Consider the following 26,089-nt stretch of genomic DNA (forward strand, 5'->3'; position numbering starts at 1 on the left):
CCCTTAACAAACATATTCCTTTCGCTTCGCTGAGTGACAGTTCAGCTAACACCAAACGTGTGCTGTGCTAAGAAGTGTGTAAACCTATCCTCGGAGCTGCAATCTTGGACAAACAAGTGGCTAGTGGAGTGCGCCAAGTCTTTGAAGTTGCGGATGGAACGTACGGAAATGCTGCTGCATCTCCGCGACATACACCACGAGTTGGTCTCCACACAACAACGCCTCGCGGCACTACAAGCAGACGACTTGTCGGCTACAGACAAGGTCAGTCCATGCCAATCTGGTGTTCCCGTGCCCGCGCATGTTAACGACAATGTTGTGAACTCTGTAAACTGTGTCAACACCCCCTTTTGTAATGATAGGGTATGCCCAAGTGCTCAAGCTCCTTGCGTTCTGAATGGACAATTAACTTGCCAAGCTCGTGGCAATGAACTACAGCCATCTGTTGTTCGGCCACGCCCACTCGTGCCTACAGCGCTCGTAGCGGCACGGCCCGCTACCAAGAACCAGTGTACCAACCTCGCCCACGTTAACACGTGTGCGGCCTTTACGCAGCCTACGAGTGGGTGGCACACCTGTACTTCCGTGCCCTCAGCGCCACAGCTTGGCCCATCCGCTACTGCCTGCTCCGCTTCACGGACATCTGACTGTCGTGCCGCGCCATGTATTGCAGTAGTCACTAATGGCACAGTTCATCGGTTACGTCTAACCGATGGGCTGCCCATATCGCAACGCCCACGCCGCCTCAAGCCAGAATTTATGAAAATAGCAAAAGAACAATTGGACGATCTGTTACAAAAGGGAATAATTGAACCTTCTTCCGGTTGCTGGGCTAGTCCTATCCTGTTTGACCAAAAGAAAGATGGTACTTGGCGTATGGTCAGAGACTATAGGCGTTTAAATGCCCGCACCATCATTGATAAATATCCGGTCCCACACATTGCAGACTTCAATCATGCGCTCGCAGGTGCAAAGTACTTCTCTGTTTTGGACTGTAAGCACGCATTTCATCAGATTCCTATGGCTCCGGAGGATATTGAAAAGACTGTCATAACCACTCCCTTCGAGCTGTTCCAATACAAATTTATGCCATTTGGGTTGAAAAACGCCCCCCCAAACGTGGCAGCGTTTCATCAATCAAACTTTATCCCATCTAGACTTTTGTTTCGTATACATGGACGACATATTGGTTTTTGCTTCTACTTTGGAACAGAGTGAGGAGCGTGTTCAAGTCGTGACAGATATTTTAGCAGCTGCTGGTATTGAACTGAACAATAAAAAGACTCAATTGCACCAGTCATCTGTCACATTCCTAAGTTATGTTGTGTCATCGGACGGTCTGACACCACCACAGGACAAGATCAAGCCTGTTCTCGAGATGCTATGCCCTCAGACCTATAGGGAATTACGCAGGTTCATCGGAATAGTTAATTATTACCGGAAACATTTGCCAGCTGCTTCTGCGGTGCAGGCTGCTCTCACAGACGCTCTCGCTGGCCCACAAACTTCTGGCACCCGCCAGGTACCATGGACACCAGACATGGACAAGGCATTTAATGAACTCAAACAGCTGTTGGCCTCCGCTGTCACTATTGCTCACCCACGGGCGGACGCCACAATGTTTATCACTACTGACGCTAGTGACAATGCTATCGGCACAGTACTGAGTCAGATATACAACGATGTTACGACCCCCCTGCAGTTTTTCTCAAAAAAGCTAAACAACGCGCAGAAGAAATACTCAGCATTCAACAGAGAATTACTTGCAGTTTACAAGGCCATAAGACACTTCAGAACTGATGTTGAGGGACGAGATTTCTATGTGCTCACTGATCACAAGCCGTTGGTTCCTGCCATAAAAAATCCTGCGGCTGATCCGCCCCCACGACGCTTTCGTCACATCGATTACATCTTGCAATTTACAAATGACATTCGCTACATCCGAGGAGCGGACAATGTGGTCGCTGATTTTCTCTCGCGTGTTGGTGCTGTCACAACCTTAATTGACTTAATGGACCTACCTCGGATGCAATCGGCAGACCCCGATACCATGCAGTTAATTTCAGACCACAGCTCCTCTCTCCAACCGGTACGCTCTACTTTCCCTGGCATATCTGACTTAGTATGGTGTGATGAATCGACTGGTACATTGCGGCCATTCATTCCTAAGCCCCTTCAATGCCAGGTCTTTGACAAACTACACACATTAGCACACCCCGGTGTCAAAGCCTCCACCCGTCTGGTAGCTGAACGGTTTGTCTGGAGAGACATGCGCCGTGACTGTCAGTCTTGGGCAAGGGCATGCATGGTGTGTCAACAGAACAAAGTTTCCAGGCACGCTTCTCCACCCCTTGGCTGTTTTGCCCAACCACCAGGCCGGTTTCACCATGTTCATGTCGACCTCGTAGGCCCTTTGCCCCCCTCCGAGGGTTTCCGTTACTTGTTTACAGCTATTGACAGGATGACTCTGTGGGCTGAGGCTGTGCATATTCCGAACATTACCTCTGAGACAGTGAGTCGAGCATTCTTAGATTCGTGGATCTCTAGATTTGGCTCACCTGTTTACCTCACCACTGACCAGGGGCGACAATTCGAGTCTTCAGCTTTCTCTGACTTATATAAAATGTGTGGTATCATCAAAATTCATACTTCTGCATACCACCCCCAAAGCAATGGGCTTGTCGAGCAATGGCATCGCACCTTAAAGTCTGCCCTGCGTTGCCATGAATCACTATGGACAGAGGCACTGCCCTTCGTGCTTCTTGGCCTTCGTGCGACTTTCAAGGAAGACCTCAAGGGTTCCATAGCCGAGTTTGTGTATGGCCAACCTCTGGTTTTGCCTGGAGAATTAGTCACTCCGACCCCACTTCCATGGCCCTCTGAACTCCCTTCACTTCTCGAGCGGGTGCACTTGCACTGCAACAAAATTCAGCCGCCACCTCCGGCTGCTCATACACCTCCGAACGTGTACGTACCGCGCACGCTAGACTCTTGTTAGTACGTGTTTCTCAGAGACGACTCAGTCAAAGCCCCACTTCAGTTGCCCTACACAGGTCCTTACAAGGTCGTCAAACGCTCTGAGAATAACATGGATCTCCTCATAAAAGACTCTGTAATCACGGTCTCACTCAACCGAGTGAGACCAGCTTTCATTGAGCCTCAGGTGAACCTCCCTGATTCTGCCCCTATTTCTCCCACTCCTGCTTCTAGCGGCCATCCATCTTCCCACACCATGCATTCGGGTATTGATTCTCCACAGCGTGCTTCTCTGCCGAGCACTGCTCCTTCTCCGCGTTCATCTAATTCGAGTGGCCAATCTTTTCGGGGCTTCACTCCTCACAGCCCTCACAGTCGAACTGCCAACCACTCGGATTCTACCATTGTGTTACCATCTTCGTGTGACAGCTCTTTGTCATGCCGTTCAATCCACGCTGGCTCCTTGTTGCCTTCAGTCACGCTCCATCGTCTGTCAGCTGATCGCCCGAGGTTGTCTCCTGCGCAGTCCAGTGCACCTGCCACCCCCTCTTAGCAGATGCTTCCCCCTGCCATGGCTTTCCCACACCTCCCTGCCTCCCTACCATTGCTCGTACAGGTGCCATCCAAGAATTCACAACACATGTGCACCCTGACGACATACATAAATTATCTGTTGTCATAGGTGGCGATACAGTGTGTGTGGTACTCGTGTGTGACAATATTGAGGGAGGAAGTGCAGAATCTCGTGTGGTGCGCCGCTTTAAATTGAGCAGATGTGCTGCGTGTGGCAATTTGCGTGCCTTTGTTAGGCCTTCTGGCAAGGTGATTCTCTGCCTCCCGGCTGACGAAGTGCTACACCTCCACTCCAGGACGGGACGTCATCTTCGGCCACCAGCATCGCTTGCTGACTTCACCGTCGACGTACCGGGTTTCACCCCCTGGTCTCCTACCAGTCGACCATTTCCGCCTGACCACCTGATGCAGAAGAACTGTGTGTTACCTTCCTAACTTCTCACCCCCCCCCCCCCCATTCACAGGGACGTACTCCATACTGTGCACAGGAGGGAGGGGGGGGGGGGGGCGTAGAGCGCCATAAATATTGATATTTGTTCTGTGCGTAAGTGTGCTATCTTTGAGGAGAGGGCTTTGGGCAGGATGTTGGACGCTAACGGGAGTTAGCCTCCGGACTTGTATCTGTGTAGAAGCTAAGTGTGAATAAATCTGTATCTGAGTGAATTCTAGTTGTTTACCTACAACTATTCCATATCCCCTCAGACTCAATAATTTATACAATAAACATACTCCTTTAAAAACTGTGAGAGTAAAGAGAAAACTTGCACTATGGTATACAGATAACCTTAAAAAAGTATCAGAGACACAATACAAATGACATATAAATGGCACCCCACATCTGATAATCATCTCTCCTACAAAAATCTACAAAACCAAGTTTGTCAGCCTGTGAGAAATGACTACAGGTCTATTTACATTCTACCAGCATTATATAAGACTTCAGAATACATAGTTCTCATTTCTGCAAAAATAGCAGCATTATAACTGCTCTTTCAGTGATGAACTGAAACAAGCTAAGGAGGAACAAGAGGTGACTACTAGATGCTTTTCGGATTTTGTCAAAGCTTTTGACACCACTAGCCTTGACATTCAACTTGCTAAACTCACAAGTCAAAACTTTCCTTCAAGTGCTGTACAACAGTTCCACTCCTACATTACATTCCATCAATAGTATGTAATGATCAGTACAAAAGGTCACAATGGAGGGATGATTATCAGGGATCCCACAAGAATCAGTTTTGTGTCCATTACTTTTCTCATTATGTGCTAACCACGTTTTGACTATTCTGTCCCACTGTAAATATCACATACACAAACACCTTCAGCTACACCAAAGATCAAAAAACTCATGCACAGCCATCCACAGCATGTAAATGCTGACTGCCTTGCCTTATCAGAGTGGGCACAGAACATATGTTTGAAATTTAACCCATCCAAAATGGAAGCAATATTAGTTCTTCAAAGACTTATTATCTCTCAATTCAGGGAATTCCTTCAACACTCAGCGATAAATACCAGAGAAATATGTTTCCTTGCTTCTGCAGATAACTTGGTGATAATTTTGAACTGTCACTAATACTGGACTGAACACGCGACTGAGATCTGTAAGAGGGTATCAGCATCACCCTATTCACTTCAAAATATAAAAAAAGGAATTTCCTCTTGAGCTTAAAAAGAAACTCATAGAATCACTAATATTACCTATACTTGATTATAGTGATCACTTTCTTCAAGGATTTTCCTAAGAGAACTTTCACCAGCTGGAGTTGGTACAGACTGCTTGAGTGCAATACAATTGTGACGTTTGATAATTTGACAGTATCACTTCTGCCTACAAACAATTACCATGGTTATATGTAAAAAAGCATAGAGACTGTCATTCTCTGTAGTTGCTGTATAATCTTCTCCGTCACTGCATTACTTCTTATTTATTTTGAACTCTTAATGCTATTGTCTGAACAGCACAGCAGAAATATTCATTCTCAACAAAATAAAATCTTTTCTATACCACTACATAACAAATCCATCTTATCAGTATTATTTTCTGTATCAGGAACCTGATTTCAGAATGATCTTCCTCAATATATCAGAGAAATTAAATTACTTTCAAACTTCAAAAGAGAGCTAATGGTTCCCCTTCCATCACAACAGTATCTCTTCCATAGAGCTGTCTGCACCACACTCTTGTCAACACACCTTTCCTTCCATTGTTCTCTTCCCACCTCACAGTCATCTATTGAAAACCTTTTTTTCCTTAACAGCTATTGTTACTGTCATTTGCAATCTTCTCCTCTCTCACTATCCCTTATGTTTCTGATAATAACAGACACACTTCAAAAGTGCTAAGCTAATCAGTATTGCCATTATTCTTAATGTCCTATATTATTTTTCTTATTATTACATTGCTAATGCCACCTGTTTGTGTATGTATATTATTGTATGAGTATGTGTAAATGTGTGTAATTCCTCTTCTGATGGAAGGGGTGGCCCTGAGGCCCTGACCTGGTCAAGTTAAACAGAAAAAATAAATTTTCTTGCCTTTGTGCCTTGAAAATGACAAAGTGTTTGCCTGTTGAAATACCAGCGATTGCCAAAGATGTCATCTGGGTGCATTGCTGCAAGATGTTTCAATATTTTATATTCTGTAATAAACACAAGTTTCACATTATCTTTTCTTTTTCTTTTTTCAAGAGTGGGGTGATTGCATTTTTTCTGCAGTGTATAGTTCTTTTTGCAGCAAGGAATTTTTGCCAGATGATCTGAACATTGTGTTCATGTTAAGATCAACCAACTCACTGTATTCAAGCCTTCCACACTTCCTTCTATTACCAAATTGATGATTCCTTGATCCTTCAGGGTATATCATATCAACCCATAATCATTCAGTATCTCCTCAATGGTATTTAATACACACATCTAATCTTCAGCATTCGTCTGTGACACCACATTCTCTTCTCGCTTGAACTGTTTACTGTCCACATTTCACCTTTATATAAGGCTATACACCAAACAAATGCATTCAAAAAAGACTTCTTACATTTAAATTTATATTTGATGTTTGTTATTGCCAGTTTGCATTTTATATCCCCTCTACTTTGGCCATCATCTCAGTTATTCCACTGTCCAATTAGGAAAACTCAAGTACTACTTTTAGTATCTGATTTCCTAGCCCAGTTTTCTCAGCACTGCGTGTTCTCATTTAACTGCAGTCTGGTTTCTTTATAAATTGTTAATATCCTTTTACTCCCTGTATCTTATACTTGCCACCTTCATTGTTTTGAAAAGGGTATTCCAGTCACAACTGTCTTTCTCAAACTCTATAAATACTACAAACACCAGTTCTTTTCAGGTATTCTTATATGAGAAGTCATCAGGTCAGTGTTGTCTTGTGTCTTCCCACATTTCTCTGGAGCCCTAACTTTTTTCCCTCGAGGTTGGTTTTTACCAGTTTTAACATTCTTCTGTAAATAATTCATGTCAGTATTTTGCAACTATGACTTATTAACAGATAATCAGGAAATGTTCACACCTGACTGCATCGGCTTTTTTTTTAAATTAAAATTATTACAGTCTTCTTGAAGAATAAGGGTATTTCACCTGTATCATACATCTTGAACATCAGGATCTCAATAATTCTGAGGGAATGTTGTCTGCTCCTAGGGCCTTATTTTGACTTAGGTCATTCATCGCTCTGTCAAAGTCTTCTTGCAGTGTCATATCTCCTGTTTGATCTTCAATTACTTCTTATTTCCTTTCTATACTATTGTTTACATGTCTGTTTCTCTTGTATAGCCTCTCCGTACATCCCTTTACACCTTTCAGCTTTCCTCTCTTTTCTTATTACTGACTTTCGGTCTGAGCATGTGATAGTCATACAGTAGTTTCTCTTTCTCTGAAAGCCCCTTCAATTCTCCTATAGGCAGCATCTATCTTTCCCCTAGCCACGCATGCTACTACAGGCTTGAATTTGTCCTCTAACCTGTCATGCTTTGTCACTTTGCCCTTTCTATCAGTCCCATAATTTAGACATTGTATTCACTTTTGCTCTTTTCATTTCCTTCATTTCTATATTTTCTCCTCCCTCAATTAAATTCAATATATCTTGTGTCATCCAAGGTTTTCTACTGGGCCTTGTCTTTTTTGCTTATTTAATCTTCTACTACTGTCACTATTTTCATCTCTCTTTGCCACCCACTCGTCTGTTATTGCATTTATTTCTCCTGTTTCAGTCAATTGTGGCCTAAAGCTATTTATGAAACTCCAAACTAACTTTGGTTCATTCAATTTATCCAGGTCCCATTGCCTTAATTTCTTACCTCTCAGCAATTTCTTCAGTTTTAATCTGCTGTTCATAATCAGTAAGGTCAGAGTCTACATTTTGATTAGATTAGATTAGATTAGATTTACTTTCATTCCAATTGATCCGTAGTGAGGAGGTCCTCCAGGATGTGGAACATGTCAGAAAAACAACAATACATGACAAATATTTAAACTAAAACAAATAAGCTAATGTACCATTCCACAGGTCCCAAGTGGAATGATCGTCATTTTTGCCCCTGGAAATATTTTTGCAGTTTGAAATCTGATTCTGAAATAGTTGTCTTGTGTTGTTGTTGAGGTCTGGTTTGATGCACCTCTACACAATACTCTTGCCTCGATATCTGAGAATGTGTCCTATCAACCAATCCGTCTTTAGTCAAATTATGCCACAAATTTCTTTTCTCCCCAATTTTATTTGGTACCTAATCTTTCTTTACACAATCACCCCACATATCCTTCAGCATTTTTCTGTAGCATCATATTCCAAAAGCTTCCATTCTCTTCTCATCAGAACTGCTTATGATCCCAGTTTCACTATTAAATTTATATTTGGTGGTAACAAATTTCTCTTCCTTAGAACGACTTTTCTTACCATTTCCGTTCTATATTTATTCACTTTTTACTTCAGGCATCATGTCATTTTACTGTCCAAATAGCAAAACTCATCTACTACTTTTAGTGTCTCATTTCCCAATTTAATTCCCGTGTATCGCCTGATTTAATTTGGCTGCATTCCATGACCTCTGTTTGGCTTTTGCTAATGTTCATCTTATATCCTTCTTTGATGCTGCCACCCCATTCAACAGCATTTGAAGTCCTTTACTCTGTCTGAAAGAATTAAAATGTTGGTGGCCAACCTCAAACTCTTCATTTCTTTTCCCTGCATTTTAGTTCCCTTTCCAAAGTTCTCCATGCTTTCCTCTGTAATCTATGTGAAACCTTTCTCTGTCTCTAGGACTCTTTTTCCTACACCATGTTTTTTCAGTGATTAAATTATGCTCTGTGCAAAATTCTACCACATGGCTTCCCCTTTCATTCCTTTCTCCTAGTCCATGTTCTCCTGCTGTTTTTCCTCCTCTTCCTTTGTTTACTGTAGTATTCCAGTCACCCATAACAATTAAATTTTCATGCTCCATAACTATCTTAATAATTTCTTTAGTTACATTATACATTCTTTCCATCTCTTTATCATCTGTGGAGCTATTGGCATATGAATGGGGACTATTGTAGTAGGTGTTAGAGTCATGTCAATCTTCACTACTGCAATACATTCATTATGCTGTTCAAAATAGCTTAGTTACATTACTATTTTCTCACTCATTATTAGACTTACTCCTGCATTAACCATATCTGATCTGATGTTTATAACATAACATGCTGAAATAGCTGCATAAGCAAATACCTATTTTTGAACTGACAGTGTCTGAAGTTTCAATTCAATTTATTACATCCATTTTATCATATACATGATATAGGAACAGAGAGAGAGAGAGAGAGAGAGAGAGAGAGAGAGAGAGAGAGAGAGAGAGAAGGGAAATAACATTTTTTAGTTACACTTTACATATTTTGTCTTCTTTTTACATGCAAGTTGGAAAAAATAAAGGTTATGCAGAAAAATCAAAAGATGAGCACTATCTGTTTAGACACCAAAGAAATTCATCAACATTATAGAAACTTTGACCTAATACTAGCCTCTTCAATTCTTTTTTAAATATATGTAAGTTTTGTATACTTTTTGTTTGTTTCAGTAAGGCATTAAACATTATTTTGGGTAGATACATCACACTATTTTGGTACAGGGATTTTGAATTTATGTTTCTATGGAAATCATGCCTGTTTCTGGTTTGATAGTTGTGTACTTGACTGTTTAGAGAAGAGAATTCTCGATTTGACTTCAGGAAACATACTGATTCATAGATGAATAAACTAGGGAGGGTCAAAATTTTCAAACTCCTTAAAGAGTCCTCTACATGGATCTCTGTAGGCAACACCCTTCAGAATACGAATAGCTCTCTTTTGGAGCTTAAAACAACTTTTTGTGAAACCTGTATTACCCAAAAATATAATACCATATCTTAGATTACTATGTATGTAAGAGTAGTAGGCACATAGTACTGTTTCAAAATTGTAGTTTTCTTAATATATAGAAGTATTTACTAAGTTTTTTATTCAATAGTTCAACATGTTTTTCCCATCTCAAGTTATTGTCCAGCCATACACCTAAAAATTTTGTAAAAGAAGTTTGTTCTATCAGACATTTCCCAATCTCTACTATTATGTTATTTTTGTTTTTTTGTTTTTTTACTTATGTGCCTAAAGTTCATCCAAGTGTTTTTTTTTTGTCATTTATAATTAAGTAATTGTCCTTGAGCCATTCAGCTATCTCATTCATTGTTGAAGCTATTTTTTCTTGTAGGTCAGCTTCACTAACTCCCTTAATAAAAATGCTCGTATATCTGCAAAAACTACTGATTCTTCAGAATCACTGAACCTTCCATTTTGTCAAGGAACTTCATCTGCAATGTCAAACTGACATTATGAATCTGTTGCAAGTTTGTGATTATGTCAGCAAAACTTAAGTGAAAAACTATTTTGATTTCTTATTTTATGATGTATGTACAACTATTATTTTGCTTACCCTGTCATCAATGATTGTTTCATCATCTGAGAAATCTGTTGACCCCTCATCGTGTGACAAATTCCAGTCGATGTTCACATTATCAAAATGACTCTTCTGCCTCTGAAGTGCATGGCGCAGCTGAATACAGAAAATATTTTAGTCAAGTACAATATTTAGATTATGATGATGATGGTGAGAAGGAGGAGGAGGAGGAGGAGGAGGAGGAGGAGGAAGGGGAGTAATGTATGATAATGAGGAGGAAAGTGATGACTGTAACATATTTTACAACACAGGAAAATAGTACAAAAATTGAAAGCTGTACTCTCCAAGAAAAAAAGCCAAAGCAATACTAACTATATTGAGATACCTTAAGCTTCTTCAACTAGTGATTCCATTCAGGAAATAAGATGCAAAGGAAACGAAAAGTGAATATCTGCCAGCAACAATGTTGTAACCCTCACTTTCCTAGAATGCTGGGTTTTCACATATAGCTATTGTATCCAGCAACAGTGAGGCACATAGGAAGTTATGTTTGCAAATATGTACATTAAGTGCTCTTTTTCTTTTGTTGCAAATTTGCTGCAGGTTGCTTGGAAGGCTAAATGTAACAATGGAGGAGGAAAGTCATGTGGAGTATGTGTGAAAACATAAACAGAGAATGGAAATGTAAAATTAAGAACAATAAATGGATCAGGAACGTAAAGAAACACAAACAGAATTTATGGCAATCAAACTTGGCCCATAATAAAGAACCTGTGTTGGGGGAAAATCACTTCTGAACAGTCAGGTGCAAAAACAATGTGAAGACAATCTAAAAAAATCAGTATGTTTAATGGGAGATTCATATGATTAATTGCCTATATTATATTTAAAGTATAATCAGAGCCTTTATTATCACCTGTATTATATTAACTTTACTTATATGTCCCGCTCTTTTTACAGATTGCTACCTGTAAATGTAAATACCAGTGCAGGACACTAAGTCTGAAGGACAACAAAATGCTATTTGAAGAATTCTACAATTTAGAACTATAATGCACAAACAAGACATTTAGCTTCACCATGTATTGAAATAGCTGATATCAAGCTCAAAGAGACTAAGGAGGTCATTTTGTGCAGACACTGCACATTTAAGTACTTTTTGAGAAGAAATGTACAACAAACTCAGGTCTGTCAGAAAATTTTGTGCATGGTATACAGAATCATTGCTAGATATCTGCAAATGCTTCAGGAGTAGATAAAACATGGCATGCCATTTGAAGACAAAATGGGTAGGCATAGGAATTGCCAGAACAAACTGCAGGATGGCCTGAAGGATTTGATAACAAACCACATTGAGAAGTTACCAAAACAAGAAAGCCTCTACTTGAGACTTAAGAACGAAAAGCTCTGCCTGAGCTTCGATCTGAATATTAATAAACTTTACAAACTCTTTAAAGAAGAGAATCCTACACAATAATGCAGTGAAAGAGTATACAGAGATATTTTCAGGGTAGAATATAATGTAGGCTTTGGAGTGCCATGTTTGGACTAATGTGGGTATTGTGTCAGAATGTTCCTTCAGATGGTTAACAGTGAAAGTGAAACAGAAAGAAAGAAAATTGTCTATCAATGTCAGCTGTCAACATGCGCTCAAGCAATACATAATGTTGGTGACAATAGGATGTGGATATGTGTGTATGATCTGAAAATGTAGCCAGACAGGGATCAGCAGGGATTACCTCTTGCCTCCTGAATTTTGGTTGGATGGTTGATTTTGGGGAGAGGACCAAATAGCGAGATCATCTTTCCCATCAGATTAGGGAAGGATGGGAAAGAAAATTGGCTGTACCCTTTCAAAGGAACCATCCCTGAATTTGCCTCAAGCAGTTTAGGGAAATCACAGAAAACTTAAATCAGGATGGCTGGATGCAGGTTTGAACTGTTGTCCTCCCAAATGTGAGTCCAGTGTGCTAACCACTGCACCATCTCGCTCAGTCTCTGAATTTTCAGTACTAAAAGTGGGTGGAGAAAGAACTTGTGATGTGGTCAGATTGATGTATATAACAGAACAATAATTGGAAAGCTATTATTTTACATCAACATCTGGTGAACTTTAAGTACTTCACATCTGTGGAGCAAAAATTTCTAATCACAGGGCACAACTTTTTACCTTGTGATCAAGAATTTGCATTAAGTTGGAGAATCAAGAGGAGCTACCTTGTGGATGAGCCATTTTAATGGGTCTAGGTAATAGCAACTGCAAGACCAAACAATTGGTTTTTGGTCTGTTCCATGCAGCAAGATGATTTCATTGATGTGTCGGCTATTAAAAAGAAAATCTTCAAAGATCCAAAATGCAGACAAACAGATTGTGTTTGTTCAAAAATATTCTCAGACTCTCCAACAGTACTTCAGTGCTACAAGAGTCGCACCTACTCGCAACCTCACTAATCTGCAAACTTAGCAAAATTTGTGAAGGTAAAAATGACATTACAGTTACACTTGAGATAATTAGCTTGTAGGATGAGAAGTTCTGCCATATGCAAGACACCTTTTTTTTTTGTTTCACCCATACATGTTTCAGCACTTTTGTGCTATCGTCAGTGGGTTCTATTTTTATTTTTAACTTACATGATGTTATTGTCCACTTGTTTTGGTAGCTGTTCTGCTACACAATATACAACTTGTCATAGTTTTGAAGTTGTGGTACGTTTTCCTGTGTTGTTGGCGAAGTAAATAGGCTTACTTCTTTGCCTGTGTTTGCATGGCAATGCAGTTTTTCCGATTACTCAAAACATAGGCGGAGTTTTTGCTGCCATTACATGTTGTAATGGCAGTGAAAACTCCGCCTACGTTTTGAGTAATCAGAAAAACTGCATTGCCACGCGAACAAAGGCAAAGAAGTAAGCCTATTTACTTCGCCAACAACACAGGAAAACGTACCACAACTTCAAAACTATGACAAGTTGTATATTGTGTAGCAGAACTGCTACCAAAACAAGTGGACAATAACATCATGTAAGTTAAAAATAAAAATAGAACCCACTGACGATAGCACAAAAGTGCTGAAACATCTATGGGTGAAACAAAAGAAAAAAAGGTGTCTTGCATAAGGCGGAACTTCTCATCCCATTTTCTTAGCAAGCATGGAGACAACAAGAAGAACTGAACCACAAGATGATTATAATTAGCTTGAATAACCTACCCAGACTGTATGGAGTCCCACTCCCTGTATCTGCAGAAAAGAAAGCTAATCTGATAAACATGTGTAGATATATCCCAGAAAAATATCGAGCCTTTTATGAGAACCTAAAGATAAAGTGAAGTGACAATATGATGGTTAATCACTGCAAAATATTCTTTTGCAACTATGTTTCAAGTGTTCAGTGAATTCTGTTAATCAATGGGAAGCTCAAACAACGAATAATACAAATTGCAAATATATGTTCTGTTTCATTACTTTCATCTAGAATAAAACAAAAAAAAGTATTAAAAACTTTTAGTGGGACAGATGTTGTAACCTGCAAAAATGTGCTACTTCAATTAAAGTCACATTTTTGCATGAATGTCCAATGATCATCTCTCATATCTTGATTTTAAATTCACACATTGTCCAAATTATTGTACATTACAAATTAGTGAACTCATTTAAACTGATTACCAATGACAGAACAAAATCATTCACAAACATTCCACTTGTTTTCTTGTTTTTGTTCGCTCCTGAAAAATTGACATTTTGAGAGTTGCAACATTTTTGCCAGCAAGTATTCAGGTGCAGAAATCTAAGAAACTTTCACTGAGTGAACTCTTTTAAATCTGAACTGAAAAGCAGAATCTTACCTTACTAGTGCATTATAGTTGCAAACACAGATATGGACCAAAACAACAATATCTGTTGAAAGTAGGCACTGCTACTAACTCTAGTATCTCTCACTTTATACTAATGTAACTGTCATGTCCAAAATTGTGAAATACTTTAATATTATCGCTCTCTTGTTCAGTGCCTGATCTCTTACATATAGGTGACATCTTATAAATGTACTGCGTTTGCTCAAAAATATCCTCAGACTCTCCAACAGTACTTCAGTGCTACCCTCACACACCATCCAGTGCCAGAGTGAACAACTAATCACTGACAAATGGAAATTTCTGTGGCTTCCCTAAATTGATGCAGCTGATGATGAAATGGATATTTAAATATTGTTAATACAAATTACTTTTGTGATCCTCTACAGATCTGATTCAGCACAAGGATAATTTGTGTCCAGGATGAACCATTCAGTCTGCAGCAGACTGGATACTGATGTGAACCTTCCCAGACACCAGCCTAGAATTTGAATGCAAACCTTATCTTTTTGCATGATGCTTTTGCTCACAAGAGGTATGCAGGTGCAGATCAAGGCTTGGTCCACACTGAAGTCCCAACCTGGTACACAGTTTTAGTGTGTCAGGAATGTTCACAATGATACATAGTTTCAGCGCACTGAGAGATTCATCCTGCAAACAATTGTACTATATTGCAGCTGAGCCATTCTCTGTCTTACCTTGTCTTGCAGTAGTGCCAGTTCAACAAGACGTTACTGGCTGAGGGTGCTACCCAGGCATGGCTAACAACTTTGGTTGGTAAGAGCACTTCTTTTTCTCATATTTTAAAAGAAATGATTTTGCTGTGTATGCTGTTTGTTCATTTTGAAATAAATATTTCATTAGCTAATTTTGCTGCCTCATGATGTTAAACACATCAAGTGTGTTCCCACTTCAATATTTATGCTATGTATTAATGTGTTAACGCATGCTGACACAGTGACAAAAACTACATAAGGGTTGCACTTTTTCTGTTTTACATAATATGTACTTTACATACACGATTGCTGCGTCCACACCTATCACATCTGTGCAAAACTCTGATGTTGATTTTTCTCCATAATGAAGTGTGGAATATAAAATGCTGGTGGCATAACAATTTTTATTTGGACATAGCCTGATAATACCCATGGGGGCAAAATGAACTAACTGCTCAATAATGAAATAAATTTATTTCAAATTAAATAACAGCCAGTGCAGGAAAATGGTGTGCTTCAAGAAATTTACAGATTTACAGTGGCTGTTGACCCTCATAGAAAAAAGACTAGTAAGAACACTGCCAGCACAAGGCCAAAGTCTGTGTTCAAGTTCCAACCGAATGCACAGTTTTAACCTCTAAGGAACTTCATGATTTGGACATCTCACTGCAGAAAATACATGCTAACTTTTCAAATTTCCATTACATTTCATTTCTCTTAAGTTGTAACCTTAACTTCACCCTTATTCCATCATTTTGTGACATTATCACATAAAGTCAGTTTTTCATCCCCAGTGGGAAAGAATATGTAAATCACTGTTCCAGTGAAATCCTCCAAGTATTACTCAGCCATTACCACATACTATGTCTGCCTCAATAGCAGACTGCCACGCCAAGGAGCCCGAGTTCGATTCCTGGCTAGGTCGGGGATTTTCTCCGCTCAGAGACTGGGTGTTGTTTTGTCTTCTTCATTATCTTCATCTTCTTCTTCATCATCATCATCATCATCTCATCCCCATTGACATGCAAGTCACTGAAGTGCAATCAACTAAAAAGACTTGCACCAGGTGACTGCTCTACCTGACGGGAGGCCCTAGCCACACGACATTTCCATTTACCACATACAATGAAAAATTTTAACCATCTACCAATGCAAATTTGTATCCTGAATATTGAACATTTACCGAGAGCAATTCATTAATGAACTTACTATTTAAACAGTTTTATGTTAAATATAGGATATAAAATGTAGACTGACAATGGCAAGGAAAGTGTTTCTGAAGAAGAGAAATTTGTTAACATCGAGTATAGATTTAAGTGTCAGGAAGTCATTTCTGAAAGTATTTGTATGGAGTGTAGCCATGTATCGAAGTGAAACATGGACAAGAAAAGAATAGAAGCTTTCGAAATGTGGTGTTACAGAAGAATGCTGAAGATTAGATGGGTAGATCACATAACTAATTAGGAGGTACTGAATAGAATTGGGGAGAAGAGGAGTTTGTGGCACAACTTGACTAGAAGAAGGGATCGGTTGGTAGGACATGTTCTGAGGCATCAAGGGATCACAAATTTAGTATTGGAGGGCAGTGTGGAGGGTAAAAATCATAGAGAGAGACCTAGAGATGAATACACTAAGCAGATTCAGAAGGATGTAGACTGCAGTACGTACTGGGAGATGAAGCAGCTTGCACAGGATAGATTATACTGGAGAGTTGCATCACACCTGTCTCAGGACTGAAGACCACAACAACAACATGTCAAATATTTTTCAACTTTGAGCATGGCTAACGTTTGCAGCAACCATACACACAGATTTGAAACATATGTAAAAATCAGCCAACCAGTTGCGTAAGTTATCTATATACCTTGACCAGGTTTTGTCACCTCCAAGGGTGACGTCATCACAAGGTAAGGTAATTACATGAAGAACATATTGTCAAAGATGTACAGTGATTTAGAGCTCTTACATCACTGTACATCTTTGATGACATGTTCTTCATGTAATTACCTTACCTTCTGATGAAGTCACTCTTAGAGGTGACGAAACCTGGTCAAGGTATATAGAAAACTTATGCAACCGGTTGGCTGATTTTTACATATTTTTCAAATATTTTTCCTTGCAATGTCATCAGTGTAGAAGATGCTTGTCTCATTACTTTCAAATGTTAACCAACACAATTACAGGAAAAAAATCAGAGACTTTTCCTCATTATATCAAGTCCGTATTCATCACAAAAAAGAAAACCATCAGCTAGCTAAAACAGCTGATCTCATTGAAATCTTTCTGGGTGTACTGTCAAATCAATCTTATAAAATACTAATATAATCAAAGTTTCACCTGTTTTGCAGTCGCCTTTCTCAGGTCAACCCAAGCAATATCAGCAAAATGTCTGTGATTTTAGTATTTTAGCATGTTAAGTATTTTATGAAAGGACATGGCAGTACACCCAGAAGGATTTTAATGAGTTTGGCATTGGTCATGAAAGCCTATGTATTTATAAAACATCTGAATGTAGATAGTTGTACAGACCAGCTCCTCACAGGTTGAGTGACCACGCTCCTGGGCTATATCCATTGGTGTTTTGTCTCGAGAATTACGCACTGTCGGATCGGCTCCACTGCGCAACAGCAGCTTCATACATTCAGGTCGATCATGGAGGGCACAGAGATGTAGTGCAGTGTCACCTCCTGGAGTTGTGCCACGGTCTAGAGAATGTGTTGACATGTTCTGCACCAAGAAGTCAACCAGGTGGAGTGAATTCCCCATCTCACGTGCCACTGCAAGATGAAGTGCTGTCTCCCCGCAATCCTATAAAACACGACACTTCTGTTAAAAGAGGGTTCAAGCCTAATTTTTTATTTCAGCTTCATAAATATTGCTGCATGAAATGGATAACAGAATACATTCACATTTATGTCCTCTAATCTCACATAAATATACATAGTGTTCAAAAACACAATTTCATGTTTCAGAAAACGGAATTTTTTTAATAAAAGCACTCAGTGGAACTCTGTGTTACCAATAAAATGGGATACAATTTCTCTACTACTACATTAATTATTAATGCAGAAAAACATCAGTTAGCTGCCAATTACTTAATGATTAGTAACACTAGTATAATAAGTAGATCAAGGGAGCTTCTAACTTCAGCATAGTCTTTACTCTAAATGCTGATGGTTATGCATCTTTTAAGTTAATTCTCAGTCTTGTAAGATTATCAGTAAAGATGTTCACTTCATGTTGGTGTCAACAACTTTAACAGATATTCTCTTTTAGAGCCAGTCTCATTACATTTATTCAAGTGGAATCTCTTCATCACAGTTCTGGTGAGTCATCTGACCAGGCTAAGTCAAGCAGTTATTTGAGTTAAGCTGTTACGTACACATGGGAGAGACTTGACTCATCCCATTCCTAATAGGGTGTCACATATAAATATACTAGCAACCCACCCTGCCGTCGCATGGGTAGCAGTTGTATCTAAGGCCACACAATTTGGCTGGTGTATAAGTAATTTTGTTTAAGAAGCACGGTGTAGAGATATAGTTAAAAACTAGATAACAACATTCTTCTTCTTCATCCTTCACGCGATCAGGCCCAGAGGACCGCGCGCCACCACAGTTAGAGCTCTCCATCAGTCTCTGTCTTCTGCTACCTGTCTCCAGTTTTCCGTGACTCCCAGCTGCAACAGGTCTTCTCTCACTCCATCGATCCACCTCTTTCTACGTCTTTCCACTGGTCTGCTGCCTGACGGGATCCAGTCCATTGTGATTTTGGGCCATCTTGTTGCCTCCATTCTAACAACATGTCCAGCCCATTGCAGTCTTTTGCTTCTCATCACTCCCAAGATGTTAGGCTCCTTGTACAGCTCTTCTAATTCAGTGTTATGGCGTCTTCTCCATTCTCCAGTAGTCTGATCTCTGATTGGTCCAAATATTTTCCTGAGGACTTTCCTTTCAAATGTTAGCAGTCGCTTAAGGTCTTGTTTTCAAGTGCTCCAGGTTTGAGAACCATAAAGTACTACTGGCATTATTAATGTCTTATACAACCGTAGCTTTAGTTGTTGCGAGACACTTCTACATTTTAATATAGGGTCTACAGAGTGATAGTATCTGTTTCCCGCCTGTAGTCGTGCTTTTATCTCTGCTTCAGTTGATGTTGCTTCTGTAAAAAATGATCCAAGGTATTTGAACTCTTTCACATGTTTGTACCTGGTGTTGTTCACAATTAAATCTTGAGAGTTCTGGATCTTTCTTCCTATGGTCATATACTCTGTCTTTTCAGAGCTAATTTGTAGACCGATCCTAGCTGCCAAAAACTCCAAGGTCTGGATACTTCTCTTCAGATCTTCTTGTGTGCATGCTAATAGTGCAATGTCGTCTGCATAGGCCAGATATGTAATGTGTTCATTACCAATTTGAATGCCCTTGATGTTTTCTTTGTTGAAATCCCGCATTACCTTCTCAAGTGCCAGGTTGAATAGGACAGGTGATAGCCCATCTCCTTGGCGTAATCCTGTTACAACTTGGAAGCTTTCTGTCATTTGATTGCCTACCTTAACCTTAAGTTTTGTGTCATTTAGGCATACCTCTACCAGTTTGACTAACTTCTTTGGTATACCAAACTCTGTCATAGTTCTAATCAGGCTAGGTCTATGTATACTGTCGTAAGCCTTCTTGAAGTCTACAAACAGGAGATGTATCTCTCGTCCGTATTCGTACATTTTTTCACAGACCTGACAGATAACAACATTAGGTAACTGAATATGATCACTCTGCAGCTGCTCAATTGTCAACATGGCAGTCCTGCCACTGTGCAGTGAGTATCAAAATCTGAACAGAAGTTCCTAAGAATAGCCTTCATATACAGACAGAAACATGTGGTGGGGGACTGTAACACACCACAATTCAGCCAATTTGCACCCAACATTTATAAATTATATACACAAACCTTCCTTATGCATCAGTGTATCTATTAGTGAAAACCTTATCAAAATCCCTAGAGTAGATCCTAGGATTAGCCTTCATACAAACACAGAAAAAGGCAGTGGGGAACTTTGATCCATAACATGTATAGAAGAAGAATGTATGTATATATGTACAGATTCCTTCATGTCCTCATGTAAATGTTTCAGTTGGATGTCACTTCAGTGAATTACATCTCACTGGACAACTGGGAAAAAGGCTACCCACAGTTTAAAGGGGAATGTTGTTTTTTTTTTTTTTTTTTTTTTTTCCCCCAGGGGTGATTGCCAGGTTATAAAAGAAGGTTAAAAACATTCATGGTCCACCGTAGATTCAAACCCATGACATGTCCATTACCAGGCACACACTTTACTACTAGTCTATCAAGTTTTACTTTAATTCTACTCTTTAGAAGGATACCTTCACTTTAACATGTAATCCAAATCACGTTCTGCTTCTGGTGAATTTCCCCATCAATGAGAGGGGAATGCCAGGTTAAAAGACAGTGAAAAATCTGTGGTCTGGCCAAAATTTGATCCCATGTCCTTTGGGTTTGCAGACATGCACTTCACTGGTAGACCAACAGGCCTGAATTGGAGTCTGCTCAAGCTTTGCAGTTGTATAGAGATGTAGCAGCTGTACTGCTTGATGGAAATGCTATTATTTTCATAGTGGAGATGGAATTTAATTCTTCACAGTTCAGCCAATTTCAATGAAATATTAATACAATTATATACACAACCTTCCTCGTAAACCAGTCTGTAAGTCAAAACTGGATCACAATCCATGAGATTAGTCCGAACATACAGACAGAAGCAAATGGCAAATATATATACATAGAACACTGTAACATCAACTTTTTGCTGGAAACTGGTATATTAGAAAAGAACAAAAAATACTAACCTCCCGCCTTCACACCTCTCTCTCTCTCTCTCTCTCTCTCTCTCTCTCTCTCTCTCCCCCCCCCCCCCCCCCTCTCTCTCTCTCTCTCTCTCTCTCTGAGAGAGAAAGAGTGAGTGAGAGAGAGAGAGAGAGAGAGAGAGAGAGAGAGAGAGAGAGAGAGAGAGAGAGATAGGGGAGGGGGGGGAGATTTAGTATTTTTTTGCTCTTTTCTAATAGAAGTATCGATTTTCAGCAAAATACCAGAAGCTAAGGATTATTGTAGTTGATATTACAATGTTCCACAATAATTTTAATTGTAGAATAGAGTACAAAGGTGTATGTAGAAAGGCTGGGACCTGTGATGGTACATCATCATTGAGTTTGCTTTAGTTGCCTTCCTTTCCCACAGTTTTACTGTTGTTCACACACTAGAGGAACACTATGGTTGGCTGTATGGTCATGAAACCAAAAGCCAGTGAATAAAAAAAAAAAAAAAAAAAAAAGACACCTCTAATGCAAAACAACAATATGCGAAAATGCAAATGACAATACTGTAGCTTGAAAACTACTTACACTGGATGGTAATGGTGCAGAAAGATCAACTCCCTCTGCAAAAACTTGAAGTAAATTGTACAAACTCTTATTGTTCACTGCATGTTCCAGTTCACTCAGGAGATCACACTCATCTGAACATGTACGTTCAACAAATTTCTTCTCCACATACTTAGCACGAATATAGTCATACCTCTCTTCCCTATAGGAAAAATAAATTTGTTAAGATTATGAAATTAATCTGCAAGAATGATTATAGTTTTTTTTTTAAATAAAGAATATTTACAATTTCTGACTTTTTCATTTATGAATTATTAAGGAGTTCTTTTTTCAGTCAGCAACATAAAGTTCATTCATTACATATAAAGTGTTGGCACAGATATATTACCTATACTAGTGCAATTGCCTTTTTTTCATGCTGTGTGAGAGGGATAACATCTGAAAATCATCCTCACACATCACGTTTCTCCACAGCAAACATGTTAAACATCAACCAGTCTGGGTCTCTCGAGGCAACACTGCTCATTATTTATTGTAATGCCACTAAATAATTGTCAGTTAAAGCTATAGCTGATTTTTTTCATAGTTAAAGCAAAACAAAAGAGAGAAACAGTGATCAGTCCATGTAGCAATGAAACAATGAACACTGACTGGAGAAAATTGTGTGGCATGATAGCCAAACTGTTTATCGTATATTGTACAAGTCATTCTCATGAGTATAAATGACAAAAGTCCCATTCAGAATTAATAAAAGAGAATCATGACAAATGACTGAAACCTCTAACACAGTCTACTCATACATTATTTCAGCACATTGTGTTCTTCTCATGTATCTACACAACCCCCACTTACATTAAACTGCACTCATCATCATCATCATCAATTTTCTGCTAAACTAGTATGTCCTCTGCATCTGCACATCTAGTGGTCCATCACTTCCCTTTTTAATGTTGGCGTACTTGCTGCTATCTAACACCTCAGCGAGAATCTGAAATTTCTTCCTCCTTTACCTCCTCTTCCTTACCATAGATTGTTATAGGTCTATTTTTATAAGCCTCTCCTTCTTTGAAATACTTTATGTAGTTTCTTTTCCTTCTTTTTATAATACTCGGAAATTATCTCTCTTCTCTCACTCTTTTCAGTATTTCCTCATTTTTCATACTATCCATCAACTTATTTTTTCCATTCTTCACCATATCCTCATTTCAAAAGCCTCAGATCTATCTGTAGCTTTCTTCCTTATTTTTCACATTTCAGTAACATACAGGACAGTACACACAGAACATTTTATCAGCGTTTTCCTCAAATCTTTATCAACATTGCTGCAAAGAACACTCCCCCTTTCTTTCAAAATGACTCTCTTTGCCAGTGGTACCCTGATTTTAATTTTTATGCTAGACTTCTAGTCATTTTACATTCTGCTTTCTAGGTATTTAAATCTCTGCACATATTCTAATTTTTCTCCTTTTACCATTACCCTTACCTTTTTATTTCCTCTTTGTACCATTACTTTTATTTTCTTTGTATTAATTTTCACTTCATAGCTCTTTCCTTTAGTTTCAATAACTTGCACTATTTCCTGCAACTCTTTTTCATCATTTGCTAAAAGGACCATTTCATCTGCAAACCTCAAACACAATATTGTTCTTCCTTCAATTTTTACCCCTTTATTATCTAGTGGGCAATGCCCAGACCTATTTCTTAGTATAAACTGAAAAGGATAGGGGGTAGACAGTAGTTTTCTCTTATAGTGTTTCCTTATTCAGTCCTACTGGTAATTTTTCCTCTCATTCCCACTGCGACTTTTTTTGTTTAAATGTAATATTTTTATAAGTGGCCTGCTTTTCCAGCCCACTCTATTCCCTCATTATAATTGTAAGTTTAGCTCAAACGAGACTAACAAATGCCTTTTCGTGTCTATAAAACATATGGCTGTGTGAGTCTCTTCCTCATCAGTAGGCCTCCTCCTCTAAATTCACATGAGTTCCACCGCATCTCTTGTTCTTGTATTCCTTCTAAACCCAAACTGCTCCTCAGCCAAATTCTCCTCTGTTACTTTTCCAATCTATTATTCATTATACTTAATGTAACTTTGTTTAACAACAATTGAAATTCTTGAATGGAATAATACGTAAAATAAGGAAAAGCCAACAGACTCACCTATAGTGGTCTGAACATGCACGAGTAGCCCCAGGAGTGTGTGTTTGGATGTCAGTGTGATTGTGTGTGTGAACGTGCTTACTAGAGACAGAGCAAGAGCTCAAAAGCTAATGTGAACACTATTTTCTGTTGCATGTTTATATGTGTGCCACACTTCAATCCACTGTAGGTGTGTGACTGGTTTTCCTTTATTTTACGTTTCAATATAATTTTGGTTGCCTGTGAAATGAGGCTAATTGGCTTGTATCCACTGTATTTATTGGTTCCCTTTTTCTTTGGAACTAAGGCAGCTGGTTATCAAATGACCTCTACTGAAGTCATTTACTCTCTACTTTCATTCTCTTCTTAGCACTGAAACCCTGAAGGTCCCTTAGAAGATAATTGTGGACCCATTAACTGCATTACAGCTGGGTCTGATTAAGTGCATAACTTCTTTAGTAGTAACCTCTTCATCATTAACATTTACCAACTCCACTTCCCAAGATGTAGTAGTGCACAAGCACTTGCATATTTTAATAAAAAATTTCTTCGTTTGTTCCTTAAGGGTTCACAATTTGCTTTCACTACTACAATGAGCTGATGTAAATTTATATTAAGAATGAATACAACTGCAGAGTTATTATAATATGTGGTCAAGATGAACATAATTATACTTACATTGTACTGTTGGGGTTCAATTTTGAAGACCTGAGCCTGGCTTCCATTACTTCATTAAACCTATTGTTTGTCATGTTCCTAGCTAAAAGTAATTGTGATGTTCCTACGTTATCTAATGTTAATGACTGTATCCGAGAAATATGAACACCGAGGTCTCGGTGTATTCCAGAACATTCTATACAAACTATGATGCCAAAATTTGTTGACAACCATGTAGCATCTGAAAAATACCAACAACAAATTAATAGAATCCAATCTGTTTTAATTCAACAGATGTTACATTAAACATAGTGAGAGAGCTTGCAGACTTCATACAACTTCATCGATTAATGTCATACATTTGAAAACATTGCTTTTGGCAGATTCTCTACAATTCCGGAATGAGTGCCTCAATTGTTTGTTAGTACACTACTTTTTTAAAATGTGTGTGTGTGTGTGTGTGTGTGTGTGTGTGTGTGTGTGTGTGTGTGTGTGTGTGTGTTGTACAGTCATAAATTTGTGTTTTTACTGATGAACAGCAAACCCGACAATGCTTCGCAATAAATAATTGCATGTATGTCCTAAACTTCTTCTCCCCCCCCCCCTTTCTGTCCCTCTCCTCCTCATCTATCTCTCTTTGTCCAGCTCTGCTTCCTCCCCATCTCTCTCCATCTCCTCCTCCCCCTCCCCATGCCCATTTCCTTCTCCTCTCTGCCCACCCCCTCTTCACTCTTCTCTCTGCCCATGAGAATCGTTTATTGGTATTGCAAATGGTTGGGAACTGAAGTTGCTTAAAATGAATGGGTAAGTCAGTTGGAATAATTGGGGTATGATGTATTGAAGAGACCTCTCCAGCTGCTGCATCTGTGAAGATAGTAGCTTCAGTGACAGTATCTCACGTAGTTTTAAACTGGATTGCAAAGTTTTAGATGATTCAGTGCTGCAGCAGTATTCCAGTCGTAAGTCAATAAGCCATAAATATAACCTTCCTGTTTTCTGTTAAATTCTACTGCGAGGAAGAAGACAAAACAATATGTTGTTGTGTACAAAAATTTTGTTTAAAATTATATACAGGATGATTCAGCTGCCCTACCACTGGGTTGTATGCAGTCTACAACACCTTCAGATACCCTGTGCAAGGTGCTACACACAAACTATTGGTCCTACAGAAAAAATGAACAGGATCTTTTTGTTGGCAATTTAATGTAGTTAAATTTTATACTGGGATATGCCAGAGGCCACAGTTTTTCAAGCTATTCAAGAGAACTTTGTTTGATGGTCTCTTTCGTATGTTTCTCTTGAATATTTTGAATTAAATTTCCTACAAAAAGATTCTGTTAATTTTTTCTGCAGGTCTAATACATTGCACAAAGGGAGCAAGAGAATCTGAAAATCTTGCATGCTGTACTTGGAAGTGTAGTGAGTTGCATAAGATCCAGCTGGATCACCCTGTATAAGGAGTAATAATACATAGTGGACAAATAATTTGTCCAATACTTTAAATGCCCTGAAACCATAGTTAAAACTAACTGCAAGAAAGAAAATTGCACATTTTCACAGCACAACACACCACGTTTTTCCCCCAGTCAGTTTTAAGAGAAAACCTGTTCATTATTGTTTAAAAATACAGGGTATGCATAAAGTCTGGGAACACCTTCAATTATTTATTGCACAAGAACCAAATATTGTACAGTTGTTTCATGAAATGACCTCCCCAACCACCAGATCTCACTCTGTGTGACTTTTTTCTGCGGGGACACATTACGGATCTAGTGTATGTACTGCCTCCGACACGTGATGTAGCAGAGCTCCAGGAGAGAATACGGGAAGTGACTGCCACAGTTGACGATGCCATAGTGGGACGG

General features: G+C 39.0%; 1 protein-coding gene across 6 annotated transcripts in view; it reads right to left on the bottom strand.

Annotated features, from left to right (window-relative positions):
• The window catches only part of LOC126464634 (arfGAP with SH3 domain, ANK repeat and PH domain-containing protein), a 315,585-nt gene that overhangs the window by 67,560 nt on the left and 221,936 nt on the right, over positions 1–26,089 (bottom strand). For all 6 annotated transcript variants that reach the window (XM_050096250.1, XM_050096248.1, XM_050096249.1 and 3 more), the window contains exons 8-11: positions 24,246–24,465; positions 21,450–21,630; positions 17,563–17,841; positions 10,508–10,627 (exon numbers count right to left, since the gene is read on the bottom strand). In XM_050096250.1, the coding sequence (XP_049952207.1) occupies positions 10,508–10,627; positions 17,563–17,841; positions 21,450–21,630; positions 24,246–24,465 (800 nt within the window). The remainder of the gene's footprint in view (positions 1–10,507; positions 10,628–17,562; positions 17,842–21,449; positions 21,631–24,245; positions 24,466–26,089) is intronic.

Source organism: Schistocerca serialis, chromosome 1 (assembly GCF_023864345.2).
Source record: "Schistocerca serialis cubense isolate TAMUIC-IGC-003099 chromosome 1, iqSchSeri2.2, whole genome shotgun sequence".
NCBI classification, from domain to species: Eukaryota; Metazoa; Arthropoda; class Insecta; order Orthoptera; family Acrididae; genus Schistocerca; species Schistocerca serialis.